Raw genomic sequence first — 17,096 nt, 5'->3', positions numbered from 1 at the left:
CTCCCCAAATAGTAAAACTCCTTTACTACTTTAAGTGTCTCGTTTCCTAATCTAATTCCCTCAGCATCACCCGACTTAATTCGACTACATTCCATTATCCTCGTTTTGCTTTTGTTGATGTTCATCTTATATCCTCCTTTCAAGAACTGTCCATTCCGTTCATCTGCTCTTCCAAGTCCTTTGCTGTCTCTGACAGAATTACAATGTCATTGGCAAACCTCAAAATTTTTATTTCTTCTCCATGGATTTTAATATCTATTCCGAATTTTTCTTTTGTTTCCTTTATTGCTTGCTCAATATACAGATTGAATAACATCGGAGAGAGGCTACAACCCTGTCTCACTCCCTTCCCAACCTCTGCTTCCCTTTCATGCCCACTGACTCTTGTAACTGCCATCTGGTTCTGTACAAATTGTAAATAGCCTTTCGCTCCCTGTATTTTACCCCTGCCAGCTTAAAAATCTGAAAGAGAGTATTCCAGTCAACATAGTCAAAAGCTTTCTCTAAGATTCCCAATGCTAGAAATGTAGGTTTGCCTTTTCTTAATCTATCTTCTAAGATAAGTCATAGGGTCAGTATTGCCTCACGTGTTCCAATATTTCTACGGAATCCAAATTGATCTTCCCCGAGGTCAGCTTTACCAGTTTCTCCATTCGTCTGTAAATAATTCGCTTTAGTATTTTGCAGCTGTAACTTATTAAACTGATAGTTCAGTAATTTTCACATTGTCAACACCTGCTTTCTTTGGGATTGGAATTTTTATATTCTTTTTGAAGTCTGAGGGTATTTCGCCTGTCTCATACATCTTGCTCACCAGACGGTAGAATTTTGTAAGGGCTGGCTCTCCCAAGGCAATCAGTAGTTCTAATGGAATGTTGTCTACTTCCGGGGCCTTGTTTCGACTTAGGTCTTCAGCGCTCTGTCAAACTCTTCGCGCAGTATCATATCTCCCATTTCACCTTCATATACATCCTCTTCCATTTCCATAATATTGTCCTCAAGTACATTGCCCTTGTATAGACCCTCTATATACTCCTTCCACCTTTCTGCTTTCCCTTCTTTACTTAGAACTGGGTTTCCATCTGAGCTCTTGATATTCATACTAGTGGTTCTCTATTTTCCAAAGGTCTCTTTAATTTTCCTATAGGCAGTATCTACCTTACCCCTAGTTATATTCGCCTCTACATCCTTACATTTGTCCCCTAGCCATCCCTGCTTAGCCAATTTGCACTTCCTGTCGATCTCAATTTTGAGATGTTTGTATTCCTTTTTGCCTGCTTCATTTACTGCATTTTTATATTTTCTCCTTTCAGCAATTAAATTCAATATTTATTCTGTTACCCAAGGATTTCTATTAGCCCTCGTCTTTTTACCTACTTGATCCTCTGCTGCCTTCACTACTTCAGCCCTCAGAGTTACCCATTCTTCTTCTACTCTGGAAATGTCTTACAATTTAAAACCTGGTTCCTAAACCTGTGTCTTACCATTATATAATCTATCTGATACCGTCTAGTATCTCCAGGCTTCTTCCATGTATACAAACTTCTTTCATCATTGTTCAACCAAGTGTTAGCTATTATTAAGTTATGCTCTGAGCAAAATTCTACCAGGTGGCTTCCTCTTTCATTTCTTACCCCCAATCCATATTCACCTACTATGTTTCCTTCTCTCCCTTTTCCTACTCTCGAATTCCAGTCACCCATGGCTATTAAATTTTCGTCTCCCTTCACTATCTGAATAATTTCTTTTATCTCATCATGCATTTCATCAATTTCTTCGTCATCTGCAGAGCTAGCTGGTATATAAACTTGTACTACTGTAGTAGGTAGTAGGCGTGAAATTCGTGTTTTTACAAGTAAAGGAACATTTGGGGAGGGGGAGATCAAGCGCGCACACATACGTGTACGGGTGGGTGGGTGGGTGGGTGGGTGGGTAGGTAGGTAGGTAGGTAGGTAGGTAGGTAGGTAGGTAGGTAGGTGTGTGTGTATATATATATATATATATGTGTGTGTGTGTGTGTGTGTGTGTGTGTGTGTGTGTGTGTGTGTGTGTGTGTAAGGTGAAGTACATACATGCAGTCACAACACTGCCGCAATATAACTGAGTATGCATTCATAGTCTAAGTTAAACATAGGGCCTATATGAAGTACATATTCGTTTATTGCTAAAGGGAAACAAAATACAATGTGATGTACTGCATGTTAAGACATTCAACTGGAATTTCGGAGAAGTGATAGCCAAACACCAGCCAAGCTATAAAGATTCATGTTTTATGCATTCATCAAAAGTCGCTTAATGACAATTTTGTAACAGATTCTATTAAGGCGTTAAAATTAAGAAAAAGGGAAATTACTGTATACAAAACTATTTTGCGTTGTTGTTACTTACTTTTTGTTCCAACCAGCATAATGAATGTAATAGCGCACTTGTTTATCTTTTATTTCCGATTCAAGGCATTTAGCTTCGTATATCAGAGGCCCATGAAAACATAAAACTTTCTCACCTATAACATAAAACGTAAATTTATCAAATGAAAGACTAGCTAAACGAGAGGAAATATATTACGTAAAAATGACACCTCGATGAAAACCAGTCTTAAGTAAACAATGTTTACGTGCAAACCTTTCTGAAACTTTGCCTTTACAGGAGAACCTTTCACATTCGCCATTTCTGCATTTAAATTCACACTTATAACCTGGAAAATATGATTGCTATTTATTGGATATTTCTATTTGTCTTGCCAATTAACAAACGTATGCGCGGAAATAGCACCGCAGATTGAAATATTTAGCAAATGATTAGCATCAACGATCACAATAGAAACATATTTAGCCCTCACACTAGCCACAATCCTCTAGCCAACGATGCCAACCAGTACAACAAAACATTAATAACATCTCTGGCTATGTTTATCAACGAAACACGGTGGCTTGGAAACTCTTTGTAATAAAAGAAGTGTAGCAATGCGCTGCTTGCAGAAAGTTGGCGAAATGTGATAAAATTGATGGCGCAACTTATGCTTCAGTACAGGAGAGCACTTACTGGTGTTTTATGAAGATAATCTGCTTTAAATATAATGGCTGACCTCATGAGTTTATCTGCAGAACAGACTGAAAAGATACTGCAATTCCAGGTATGCTGAACAACACAGAACACGTTGGTTATGGTATTTGTATAATTTAGCAGACTCAGTATGTATGTACCTCCAACCGAAAATATGAATCCATTTCTAAGTTGGAACGAGAGGAGGATGTACATTTTCCCATATCTGTGACATATGTGTTCATAACAAAGTGAACACAGCAGTTAACGACTGTATCAGGAAATGATTATCAAACAGATAATCACAGCTTCAGGTTGTGAATGTGCGAGATGTTTTTTTCATATCAGTTTATTGCTTACAGTCAAAGTTATATGTTGGTTGTTATCATATAGACCCGTTTTTAATATGATGATTACTGTTTACTTGCGATATTACTAGTATTCCAAGAACTGTGGTATGTCAGTAACATACGACATAACGCTCACTGGTTTCATAAATACCCACACGAACAAGAAACTGAAAACAGTGTATTCTTTCGTACACTTTCATGTGTCATCAGAAATTTTCTTTAGATGTCTTTCATGTTTTCTAAGATTAATAGGAAAATAAATACTATGCAACTGTACATTGTTTACTGATAGGGCAAATTATAAGCAGAGCTCTACACCAATAACTTTCTTGCTTCTAAACCCATTTATATTCCCAACAAAATCGCAATGTAATTATCATGTTTGGCTCTTACCCAGGGCCTACTATTGTAATAAAAGACTGTTGTACATCATTACAGAATGCAGATTGTGTGAATGCTAGTTAGCTAATATTTTATAAACAATAATAATGTGTGTCACAGGTAAGTTGAAAAATTATTGACAGCAGTGGCAAAAGTTACATATTGGAACCCCGCCCCCTCCCCTCCAGGAAATCTTGGTTGTGGTGACAGTCCAATCCAAAGCACAGCACGAGGTCTAGATTAGGTTGGAAGGTGACAGTTTGGTTTGTGAATTGGCGAAGCCAATGAGTGTGAAAGATGATGATCTGGTTCGGGGAACAAATTGACTGGTAGTGAAGCCTAACGTTTATGTCCACACCGTATTGAAAATTGCAAGGGGGAGTCTATTATGCACTTTTTAAGGAGTAGAAGTACCAGTAACTAAACATATAATATATTATTTTATTTATTTTATTTTTATTATTTATTTGTCCCGTAGATCAAATCAGTACAATGGCTTGTACAACTGAATGGGATAAGTCAATACAAATATACAGTTTACGGGAGTCTAAAACAGTAAACAAGAACACAGAAGAATGGTTATTTTACATTACCTACCTATAACTTTGTACATCACAAATATTAAAATAGTTAATATTTCAAAGTTTGTTAATTATTTGAATATTAGTCTGTATAAATTGTTAATATATATATATATATATATATATATATATATATATATATATATATATATATATATATATATAATGAAAAGTTTGTTAATTATTTGAATATTAGTCTGTATAAATTGTTTATATATATATATATATATATATATATATATATATATATATATATATAATGAAAATAATCAATTACTTATAATATAAATGTATAGATAAAAGAATTTAATCACCAAGCAGCGGTAGGGGAAGAAGCGCACAGAAGGATTTAACTTTTACAAGGTTTTGGAGCCAGGGGCTCTTTCTTCTGCCAGAAGAAGGATCCATTGGCTCCGAAAGCTTGTAAAAGTAAAATCCTTTTGTATGTGTGTGTGTGTGTGTGTGTGTTTTTCCCCTGCCGCAGTGAGTACTACCCATTGTTCCACATATATAGGTATCTTCACATTGTCTTCATATATGGTGCATAGGAAGAATGATTGCTTCATGGGATCAATACATAGGGAGCAGTAGTATGTTCCTTTGTTCCACATACAAAGGTATCTTCACATTGTATTCATATATGGTGCATAGGAAGAATGATTGATTCATGGAATCAAATCATAGGGAGCAGTAGTATGTTCCTATGTTCCACCCTTAATACTGGTTCTTATAACTTTGTAACTAGCCTGTCACAGAATAGTTGGGTTCTGTCTGAAAGCATCTTCAAGTTCAAATTTTCCAACCTGGGTCAGACCGACCTGTGATCATTCATGCTGTGCTGCTTTGCATATGTTCAGTATTTCCTCTTAGTCCTGTTATCTGGTAAAGGTCACACATACTTCAGCAATATTTTTGTGTCAATGCATTACATGAGTATGTTGTAGGCAGTCACGTTTTTATTGACTGATTGCATTTTCCCACTATCCAGCCTATTGAGTGAAATCTGTCATAACTGAGCCTTTCTGATCATTCTATTTCATGTCCATATAAACCTTACACCCAGATATTTGTATGAGTCAATTAATTCCAATTGTGACTCATTCATCTAACACTAGGTCCACTGATAATATTGCCTTCCAGGTGATTAATGTGCATTGCCCTTGGGCACTACTGAATACTTCTGTTAATGACACTCTGTTCAAAATAACATTTTGCTATCTCCTTACCAATGAATCCTCAGTCCTGGCACAAATTTCATTTGATACCTCATGTTGTTGTTGTTGTTGTTGTGGAGGTGATGGTGGACTTCAACATGAAGATGGTTCGGTGCTGCTCTCTACACTAGTCTATCCTGTGCAAGTCTCTACATCCCAACATAGTCACCACAACCCACATCCATTTTAACCTGCTTACTGTGGTCAAGCCACATTTTATTTATTTAGTCCTCATTAGACCATTCAGTACAACCATGCCAGAGATGTCAGATGCATTACAGAAATAATAAATACACATGTAAAACGTAAACAAAGTAGGAGAGGCCATGATGTAATCAGAGGAATCATCCCAGCATTCATCATAGCAACTTGGGAAAACCCAAGTGAAGATGCTCCTCCCAAATGTGAGTCCAGTGCATTACCACTTTCAAATCCACCTCATTTGGTAATGACTGGAAAGGGAATCATAATACAGTCTACATTGAGATTTGAACATAGACAAGAAGTAAATCAGTGATGTAACTAGAAAATGAAATTTTGATATCAAACAGTACTGAAAAAATGGAAACATGTGAACACATTAAATGACACTGATTAAAAGTTTAACATGCACAAGAATAAATTGGTGAGGTCGCTAGGAGATGAAACTTTGATGTAAGACACTTCTGAAATAATAAAACACATGAACACATTATGCAACACTCATGAAAAGTATAACACACGAAAACCTGCTGACACTGCATCCATCACAACTGAGGAGCACCGGAACGAAACCTGATATATCCAATTTTGCTGTATTCGCGTGTTTGAGCTGTAGGGGGGGGAGATACGGGAGTAATAATACATGCTGCCACAAAATAATTTTCAGCACAACACAACATAAAGTGATTTATGGTGTGTTTCTTCTTTTTATAGCTTGTGGAGCCATTTAGAGAGCACTATTTGTTACTTTCTGTATTAACAGCAAATGCAGATTTATCGGTTTTTGTTCCGGCACTCCTCAACTAATGTAGCATCAGGTCTTTGCTCTGAGGTGATGTCCATCTAAAATTTTTATCCCACCATACTTCATTCTGTTAACAAATTGCTGCTTCTTTAGTGCTTCAACAGATCCCTTCTTTCTGAGGTTGTGACATAAATTTCTTTTTTCTCTAGTTGAGTGCAGTACTTCTTCCTCAGTTATTCATCCCACCTACTTAACCTTTAGCTTTGTTCTGAATTACCACATTTCAAAACCTTCTTTTTTTCTCCTTGTATAAACTGTTTATTATCTGCGTTTCAGTAAAATACAAAGCTACCCCAGACAAATGCTGTCAGAAAACGCTTCACAACTCTCTCTCTCTCTCTCTCTTTAAATTCGAAGTTAAAACATTTCTCTTTTTGAGAATTGCTTCTCTTGTTGGGGCCAGTCTGCATTTTATAGTCTTTTTTACTTAAGCCTTCATCACTTATTTTGCTACACTAGTAACAAAACTCATGTACTGCTTTTAGTGTGTCATTTTGTAATCTAATTCCCCAGCATCACGTGATTTAATTAGACTAAATTTAATTGCCCTTGTTATACTTTAGTTGATGTTCATCTTATAATCTCTATTCCAAGACAGTATCCAGTCCACTGAACTATTCTTTTAAGTCATTTGTCATTTCTGTATTCTTTTAAATCCTTTGTCACTTCTGACAGAGTTGTGGTGTCAACAGCAAACTTCGATTTTTATTTCATCTCCCTGGACTTTTATTCCCTTTCCAAATTCCTTCTCAGTTCCTTTACCGATGGCTTAATGCACAGATTAAATAACATTAGGGATACATGTAACTGAAATCTAGCTTTTGTATAAGTGGTAAGTAACTTTTTGCTGCCTGTACTGTATTGTTGCTACTTCCCAAATGTTGAAGAGTAAATTGCAGTTGACATTGTCAGAACCTTTCCCTGAATGTGTAGATAACTATACAGGGTGGTCCATTGACAGTGACCGGGCCAAATATCTCACGAAATAAGCATCAAACAAAAAAACTACAAAGAACAAAACTCATCTAGCTTGAAGGGGGAAACCAGATGGCGCTATGGTTGGCCCGCTAGATGGCGCTGCCATAGGTCAAACAGATATCAACAGCATTTTTTAAAAATAGGAACCCCCATTTTTTTATTACATATTTGTGTAGTACGTAAAGAAATATGAATGTTTTAGTTGGACCACTTTTTTTCGCTTTGTGATAGATGACGCTGTAATAGTCACAAATGCATAAGTACATGGTATCACATAACATTCTGCCAGTACAGGCAGTATTTGCTTCTTGATACACTACCCGTGTTAAAATGGACCGTTTACCAATTGCGGGAAAGGTCGATATCTTGTTGATGTATGGCTATTGTGATCAAAATGCCCAACAGGTGTGTGCTATGTATGCTGCTCGGTATCCAGGACATCATCATCAAAGTGTCCGGACCGTTCACCGGATATTTACATTATTTAAGGAAACAGGAAGTGTTCAGCCACATGTGAAACCTCAACCACGAACTGCAACAAGTGATGATGCCCAAGTAGGTGTTTTAGCTGCTGTTGCGGCTAATCCGCACATCAGTAGCAGACAAATTGCGCAAGAATTGGGAATCTCAAAAACGTCAGTGTTGAGAATGCTACATCAACATTGATTGCACCCATACCTTATTTCTATGCACCAGGAATTGCATGGCGACAACTTTGAACATTGTGTACAGTTCTGCCACTGGGCACAAGAGAAACTACGGGACGATGATAGATTTTTTTGCATGTGTCCTGTTTAGCGACTAAGCGTCATTCACCAACAGCGGTAACGTAAACCAGCATAATATGCACTATTGGGCAACGGAAAATCCACAATGGCTGTGACAAGTGGAACATCAGCGACCTAGGTGGGTTAATATATGGTGCGGCATTATGGGAGGAAGGATATTTGGGTCCCATTTTATCGATGGCAGTCTAAATGGTGCAATGTATGTTGATTTCCTTTGTAATGATCTGCCGATGTTGCTACAAGATTTTTCACTGCATGACAGAATGGCAATGTACTTCCAACACGATGGATGTCCAGCACATAGCTCGCGTGCGGTTGAAGTGGTATTGAATAGCATATTTCATGACAGGTGGATTGGTCGTCGAAGCATCATACCATGGCCTGCACATTCACTGGATCTGACGTCTCCAGATTTCTTTCTGGGGGGAAAGTTGAAAGATATTTGCTATCGTGATCCACCGACAGCGCCTGACAACATGCGTCACCCCATTGTCAATGCATGTGCGAACATTGCGGAAGGTGAACTACTCGCTGTTGAGAGGAATGTCGTTACACATGTTGCCAAATGCATTGAGGTTGACGGACATCATTTTGAGCATTTATTGCATTCATGTGGTATTTACAGGTAATCACGCTGTAACAGCATGCATTCTCAGAAATTATAAGTTCACAAAGGTACATGTATCACATTTGAACAACCGAAATAAAATGTTCAAACATACCTACGTTCTGTATTTTAATTTAAAAAACCTACCTGTTACCAACTGTTCGTCTAAAATTGTGAGCCACATGTTTGTGACTATTACAGTGCCATCTATCACAAAGCGAAAAAAGTGGTCCAACTAAAATGTTCATATTTCTTTATGTACTACACGAATATGTAATAAAAAATGGTGGTTCCTATTTAAAAAAACGCAGTTGATATCCGTTTGACCTATGGCAGCGCCATCTAGCGGGCCAACCATAGCACCATCTGGTTTCCCCCTTCAAGCTATACAAGTTTCGTTCTTTGTAGTTTTTTCATTTGACCCTTATTTCGTGAGATATTTGGCCTGGTCATGATCAGTGGACCACCCTGTATATGTAGGTTTGTCTTTCTGCAGCCTATCTTCTAGGATAAGGCATGCAGTCAGTATTGCCTCATGTGTCCCCACCTTTCTCTGTAGTCTGTGCCAGTTTTCTAAACTTCTGTAAATATTTGTGTCAGTTTTTTGCAACTGTGACTAATTTACATATGTTTTGGTAATATTCACACTTGTCAGCACATGTCTCTTTTGGAATTGGAACTATTACACTCTTTGTGAAGTCTGGGGGTGTTTTGCTTCTCTTGTATATCTGCATGGCAAGTGGAATAGTTTTGTGATGGCTGGCTCTCCCAAGGATCTCAATAACTGTCTATTACAGGGGCTTTATTTCAACTTAGATTTCAATGCTCTGTCAAATCTTTATGTAGTATCGTATTTCTCAACTTGTATTTAACTATTTCCTCTTCCCTTTTTTAAACTTTGTTTCCCTTGTAAAGTACTGCCATATATCCCTTCCACTTTTCAGCCTCCCCTCTTTGCTCAGTTGAACCCAATCTCATAATATTCATGCAGGTGCTTTTCTCTTCTCCAAATGTATCTTTAACATTTCTTTAGGCGCCACCTGTCTTTTCCATACTCATGAATGCTCCTACATCTTTTTATTTCTCCTCCAGCCCTTCCTGCTTTATCATGCAAATTATAATTAAAAAAAAAATCACCAAATGCACCACTTACTTCTGATGAATGGAAACATCTTATGCTAAACGAAGTTTGTGTTAACAGTCAGCACTACAAATGACCAAACTGCTAAGATAACAGGACAAGTGTCTTAGCTATGTGGCAGTCTCAAAAGATTTCAAATTATTCTGAGCTGCACATGTGCAGTTTCGTCAGTTTTCAAACTACCAGTGACTGTCAGATATCACTGCTTAGATCACTACTTGCATTAAGTTATAGCTTCTCGTAAATCACTGTGTTATCATAAACAAAACTTTTTGAAACTCCAAAAATCTCAGAGGAGTTACACTCTGTCCAAAATGTAATGTTGAATAATGAAAATTACCCTTTCACATGTGTTTACAATATCAGATTGATAGCTAAGCAATTACTGTCTTGTTGATAGTAAACAAACATTTTAACTTACTGCTATTAACAACTATATAATGTAAAACACATTAATTCTTCTTGGAATTGAAGAGTGCTGGTGTTATGCACTTGTTTCCACATAACCTGATACAAATACCCATTACAACTTAATACCTACACTATATGGTGAGAACAGTTGATGACAATACACTATGAAGGATCTAAAACTCTCCTCCTCTCTTCTCAGAGAAGAACTCCTGTTGCAGATTCCTCTAAAGGGACAAAAGATCAACATTTCTTATTAGTGAATTAATTACAAAATTTGTTAGAAATCACTTCATTTCAAACTGGGTGAATGTTCAGAACCAACTACACTTTCAAAACAGTTATCACAGTTTCTAAAAACATTGATATTGCTATGGATGAACAATACTGTTTTGCAAGCCAGTGAGAGACAGCTTGGTCGTATCTGAGACACTGCATGGTGTGTGGCGTCTAGTTTAATACAATAATGGGGAATGGCTATGAGGCCAACCGCTACAAGCGGATATTTATTGGTGTTACCCTGAAATGCTGTGTGGTCACCTAACATGGTGCTAACAATGTGCATGAGAAGTATTTGCGCTGTTGACTCAGACCGTTCTTAGATATCTCATTTATCATCCAAGTCAACGTGTGCATTGTACGATACTTAGTTGTACCTGCCTTAAACTGGGAATAGCCAGGAAAGTGCTGGTACAGATGGGAGCAAGGGGAAGGGTTCACCATGGGATCCTTTTCCATGAGTCTCTGCAGTTTAGTTTCTGGTACAGCAACTGGCATAGGAACTGCAGAAGCCATTAGCAGATTGTGCATGGTGCTTAATGGCCCAGCGTCTGGAAACATTGAAACGTGGAGGAGGAGTAGATGAGGGAGGGGGAGGCAATATTTGAAGCCCTTAGGCACCTCCACATGCTGCATGACCTCCACCAAATTAGGCTGACTGTAGTGCAGCATAGGTCATAATGTCATTGCAACCTGAGGGGTCATAGGAGCACAGGCGGAGGTCATAGTGTTCACTGGCGGGTTAGGTATGCACTTACTTATTTCCCTGCAGTTGGTGCATTGGAATTCCATTCCACCCTGTCAGTGGCACTGCCTGTGCTGTGTATCGTGACGTGGCTTCCTAGTTGCTCTTGCCTGACCGTGACATCAAAAGCTACTGCCACCTGTGGCACCTGGTAGCCACCCGAGTCTTCAGCTGAAGGAGCAGGCCCAGAATAGGGAGCCTAACTTTAATATGGCATATATTGACACAGGCTGTTTTGTCCCCAATATTTGTCTTTGCAGGATTCCAGCATCCATTGACTTGGATGAAAGAGTACATGTTCAGAGCGTACTCGGATGGGGACTCCACCACAACCTTCCATATTTATGTCTTGAAAGTTCTTACCATGCACTCCCCTCTTAGTTAGATGTTGGATAGAACAGGGCCTCATTTGATGCCATTTTTGTCACAGAGCTTCTTAAGTTTGTACACCACAAACTGGAGACCATTATTAGAAACCAAGGTGTGAGGATGCCCTTGACTGCAAAAATTCTTGCTTGAGCCTGGTTTGTGGCTTCTGCAGAAGTGGTGAACATTCTTGAGGTGTAGGGGGAAATTCAAGGGTGTGTCAGTCACTACAAGCCACATTGCTTCCTGGAATGGACCCTCAAAATCTATTTGTACTTGTTCCTAAGGTTGCTTAGGTTTCAACCTCTGAGAAAAATGCTGCACTCACTGGGTGTACTTACACCAGGCTAGTAAACATATGTGTGTGTCAAGGCTTACATCCGTGACAATGTCCAGTATGAAGTGTTGGGAGTTTGTTGAGGGTTTGGCATAGGTGTCAGTTGTGAAACACATTGTTTCACACTTCTCAAATTGGTTGTTCGGGCAGACTTAGCAACAGGTCTGTCATGCTTAGCGGTGGGCTGGTGATATCGATAGTTACTGCTGATTTGAGAGACCCACATTAGCTGCTTTCTCTGGTAGCTCGGAATGCAGGTCAAACAGGGTGATCACAGATTTGTAGTCCATGATAAGATGAAATTTTGTGCCATATAGGAAAACAGAAAGAATTGCCTTATCCCATATCTTGTCTTAGAAAAATTGACCTTTCCTAGGCATGATTGTAATTGGGAATAATTGGAATAGACTTTCTTTTTGAAGACTGGCAGGGATGCTCAGTTGCCAGTTGGCTGGTGTTTTACCCTTCTTTAATAATTAGGGTGAAAACTTTGGTAACCACCCTATTGCATCACTGTAGAGAGAGAAAACTGAAGTGTGTTATTAGAAATGCTGCAATAACTCAGTTGGACAAGGGTTTTTTCCCTTGGAGAGGGGGCAGATATCTACAGCCTTAAGGAAGTATGCCAATATTCACCTTAAGTGATCTATGGAAACCTAAATTTTAATGACCACACGGATATTTGAGCCAGGTAACATAATTGACAATGATGAAAACCACATTATGGATAGGCTCACCATATATCTATGATGATCCCATGCAGTCCAGGTTCCTAATGCTGTCCAAGGTTGCAAAAATGTCTGCGGTTGTAAAATTTTATGATAGGCTACGATTTTTTTAAATTTCTTATACCACACTGTGAGATTTCAACTCAGTTTCATAACATACAAAAGTTATAAGCTCCAAAATTGTCATCTGGTAGAATCAAAACCGAGACAGTTATTATTAACATTATTTTGCCTTTTATATTTGGTTATCTGTTGCATTCATTCAAAAACATGAAGTATGTAATGGAAATAATTGATGATGCAAACAAAATTGAAGTAAAACTTGTTCCGACTGTTGTAAGATATTTCGGTCTTGAGGAGGGAATTCAAGTCAGACTTTTAAATTTTAATGAAGTGTCAGTTGAAAATGCCCAAATTTTGACACATTTTGTTTTGTAATCTGAGGGAAAAAAATCGAACTTGAAGAAAAGTTGGTATGTTATACTGCTGATAACAAACACACAGTAATTTTAGTGATGTGAAGAGAAAGGGGAGTGAAAAAGTGTTCAGAAAATCTAAAGTGATTTAGATAGACCTATTTTATGAATTGCTTGTTCAGCTCACCTTGTACACAGTTCAGCATAGCCAGCGTGTGATTCTGTACACCTGGACATTGAAGTTGTTGTTATAAAATTTTATAGATATTTTCACATATACACAGTAAGAGTAAAGAAACTTAAAGTTCAGTGAAGTTGTAGAAACATATCACAAAAGATATTATCTCATAGTAGCACAAGATTCCTTAATATGTTACCTGCAATAGAAAAAATTCTTACTATTTTTTGTGGCCCAAAATCATACCTCTTATTATGTGACAAATGCCCAAAATTTGTTATGATGTGAGTTGGTAATGGTGATGCTTTGAGGAACCAAATGTTACATCCTTGCTGGTAATGGTAAATGGATGGAAGGTGGCCAAAGGATATGTAAGCAAAATATTAGTTTCCACATGTGCACTTTAAATAAATATATTGTACTCAAACTTTGGGTGAAGAAATGCTGCACTGTCATCAACTTTTGGCAGCCATAGCTAGGCTACAAGCAGAGACTGTACACAGTGGTGTGTCTATGTACACTGAATGTTTCCCAGTAGAGCTAGTTGTCAACAACTTGGTGTAACGTTAGTAACCTTGTACTAGGAGCAACATGTCAATCCGTTCCTTTAGTTGGAATGAGAGGAGGATGTACTTCTTCCCAGATCTTTAACATAGTTGCTCATAAAAAAGTGAACACAGCAGTTACAGTGGAATCAGGCTGTGATTTTGAAACATATATTCACAGTTACAGACTGTGAATGTGCAGGATGTTCTTGTTTCAGTTTATTGCTTACAGTCAAATTTACACATTGGTTGTTAATGCATAGACCCAGTTTTAATCTGATAATTACTTGTGTTATTACTAGTACTTCAAGAACTGTGGTATGTTAGTAATTTACAACACAACGCTACCTGGTTTCACAAATGCCCCCAGAACAAGAAACTGAAAACAGTATATTATTTGGTATATTAGTAGGAAAATAAATACTATGTAATCCTACATTGTTTGCTAAGAGAGCGCATTATAAACAAAGCCTCACACTAACAACTTGTTTTCCTTGTAAACCCATTTACATCCCCAACAAGACCACAAGATAATTATAGTGTTTGGCTCACACATAAGGCTTACTATAATATTTTATAAACAATCGTAATGTTTGTCACAGATAACAAGTTGAAAAATTATTGACAGTAGCTCAGAAGTTACATATTGGAACCCCCCTCCACGAAATCTTGTAAGTCGTGACAAGCTTATCTAAAGGGCAGCAGAAGGTCTAGATTAGGTTGGAAGCTGACAATTTGGTTTGTGAATTGGTGAAGCCAACAAGTGTGAAAGATGATGATGTGGTTCTGAAACCAAATTGACTAGTAGTGAAACCTAATTTTTATGTCCACACCATATTGAAAATTGCAAGGGGGGGGGGGGGTCTATTATGTACCTTTTAAGGAGTAGAAATGCTAGTAATCTGAAGGTGGGTAACTTTAAAGCATACTTTTGCTCATTAGAAAATAATCCCAATACTCTTTGGCCAGTCACGGCAATAGTAAAAGATATGTGCACCTATGTACGTTTTAATGTGCAGATAATTTGTATCCATGCGCTTACACTAAAGGATTTTTACTAGAAAAGGTTTGTTTATTAAAGTAAGCCTACGACACCTGTTTAAATGGGTTTTTAACTTCTGGTTATTGTTCAATGTACTGCTATATGAATGGGTTTGTTGACTTTTACTTTCAGCAGTGTAGCAGTTATGTTAGTTGGAAGTTTGTTTCACACAAGAGGAGCTTTTTATTTTCTCCTCACGTTATTGCAGGGACGGCTTAAAAAAAATACCCAAGTTGGGGGACCAATATTGAAGAAGATTGTGCTTTCCCAAGTATTTATCTCCTCATAGAAAATCCGCATTTTCATGTGGCAGTCTGATATTTTTGAAGTTTTTATTGTGTTGGAAAATGTTAGTGAGAAGAACATCCCTTGATCAACACCCACATATTTACATAGTGTCCCATTAATTTGGTAGTTGAAATTGTGTGATGTCATAGACATTATGTAATGATGACCAGTAGGTAGCATCCCCAATCTGTGCTGATGAATTGTATCATATTCTTCACAGCTTCTGGTTGTGATAGGATGAGGGACTGCTGAGCAAATTGTTTGGCGGAGATTGTCTAACAGTAATCTTGAACTAGCAGGCTATTGCCCTTGGTACCCACCACTTATAACACTGTCCTGGTGGTCTTCATTGGTCGGTGGCCTAGAAGTTCTTCATTGGTGGCAATTTTCAGAGCACTGCTTGTGGCACCCACAGGAATCTTCGAGGCACTGGCTCCAGCAGTATCGCTAAGCTACAATACTGTACTCCTCCCTACCCAAAACCTCCCCACCATCGCCATGTATTGACAATTGTTCCAACGATGGTGGGGGAGGAGGGGGGCGGAGGGATGCGTGGATGCAGGAAGCGATGAGGAGGCAGGAGCCTTAGCTGTGGCTGGTACTGAACTCCTGTTGGTGCCCTCACATTCACCTTGAGACTGTCCCAGAATACCAGGTGAAAAACGAGATGGAGGGCACAACCCTGCATCCAGTGACAGTGCGATTTTTCTGGTGGTGAAGCCACAATGGTGTCTTGAAGTGATGCGGTGCCCCCTGGCTGGCTGTGGAGTGAAGCAGGCTAACGCCCATGGACGTCTGCTGCCTGCTTGGCTACGAATGAGGTGTAGGGTCTATGCCCATTGGTTCAAGACCAGTTGCTGGTAATGCAGGGCCCCAGGTAGCTGTAGGGGATTGCAAGCTTCATCATCCGAGCAGAAACAGTAAGCAAAAGAATCATGCAATTCACAAGTGTAAAAGTTGATTCAGGTGCTGTTGCTGTAATCTGCTTGGACCCTGTATCAGAAACATGCAATTGCCAAGCAGCTTTATGATGGTGCCACGTTCCCACCACTTCCGACCACTTTATGATCTGAAAAAATTGGGTCATTAAAGTGAAACATTGCCTGAATCGGTGGTAGATACAGCAACTGGAGCAATTTGCAGTGGTGCCGTCCATGAAGCAACGCTGCTGGCGATGCACTGTTGTGAGGCTGGCAGTGGTAGGACGACAAGAAGAGTCGCAAAGCTTGGTCCTGTTTGTGGCAGTGCATAGTTCCTCAATCTGCTACTTAAAAGTGTGAATGAAGCATTCTGATTCTCTGTTGGACTGGATGAAAAGGTGCACAGGTGATGTGATGAACCCCGTTGGCTGTTCAGAAGTCCTCGAATTCTGCAGACACAAATTGAGATCCATTGTTAGTCACAAGCAACTCTGGTAGACCCTCAGTGCAAAAAATTGAATTCCAAGGTTTTTAGGGGGCAATGAGTCATCATAGAATGCATGAGAACCACAAAAGGAAACTTGCTATATGCTTTGATGACAATTAGCCAATGAGTTTTCCAGTAGGGTCCAGTAAAATCTTAATGCAGCCACTGCTGAGACACTTCAGGCTTCGGTCAATATAAGAATTGTTGAGGAGGGGCTGCCCAGTGTTCTGTAAAAACATGACACTGAGCCATCATCTGCTCTATTTGCG

At 38.7% G+C, this 17,096-nt stretch overlaps 2 protein-coding genes across 3 annotated transcripts in view; one reads left to right on the top strand and one right to left on the bottom strand.

Annotated features, from left to right (window-relative positions):
• Window positions 1-2,885, bottom strand: part of LOC124794642 (mortality factor 4-like protein 1) — a 138,404-nt gene extending 135,519 nt beyond the window's left edge. Inside the window, exons 1-3 of one of the 2 annotated variants that reach the window (XM_047258160.1) lie at window positions 2,840-2,885; window positions 2,623-2,695; window positions 2,389-2,503 (exon numbers count right to left, since the gene is read on the bottom strand). In XM_047258160.1, the coding sequence (XP_047114116.1) occupies window positions 2,389-2,503; window positions 2,623-2,668 (161 nt within the window). In that variant the 5' untranslated portion in view covers window positions 2,669-2,695; window positions 2,840-2,885. Of the gene's footprint in view, window positions 1-2,388; window positions 2,504-2,622 lie in introns of both variants that reach the window. The other variant, XM_047258159.1, reaches the window with a different exon arrangement.
• Window positions 2,886-2,906: 21 nt separating this feature from the next.
• LOC124794641 (FAS-associated factor 2) overlaps window positions 2,907-17,096 on the top strand; it is a 118,681-nt gene continuing 104,491 nt past the window's right edge. The window contains exon 1 of the mRNA XM_047258158.1: window positions 2,907-3,133. Within this exon, the coding sequence (XP_047114114.1) occupies window positions 3,077-3,133 (57 nt within the window). The 5' untranslated portion in view covers window positions 2,907-3,076. The remainder of the gene's footprint in view (window positions 3,134-17,096) is intronic.

This window comes from Schistocerca piceifrons, chromosome 4 (assembly GCF_021461385.2).
Source record: "Schistocerca piceifrons isolate TAMUIC-IGC-003096 chromosome 4, iqSchPice1.1, whole genome shotgun sequence".
Lineage (NCBI taxonomy): Eukaryota > Metazoa > Arthropoda > Insecta > Orthoptera > Acrididae > Schistocerca > Schistocerca piceifrons.
The sequence above is the reverse complement of the archived record's forward strand: the minus strand, read 5'-3'. Positions and strand labels throughout refer to the sequence as shown.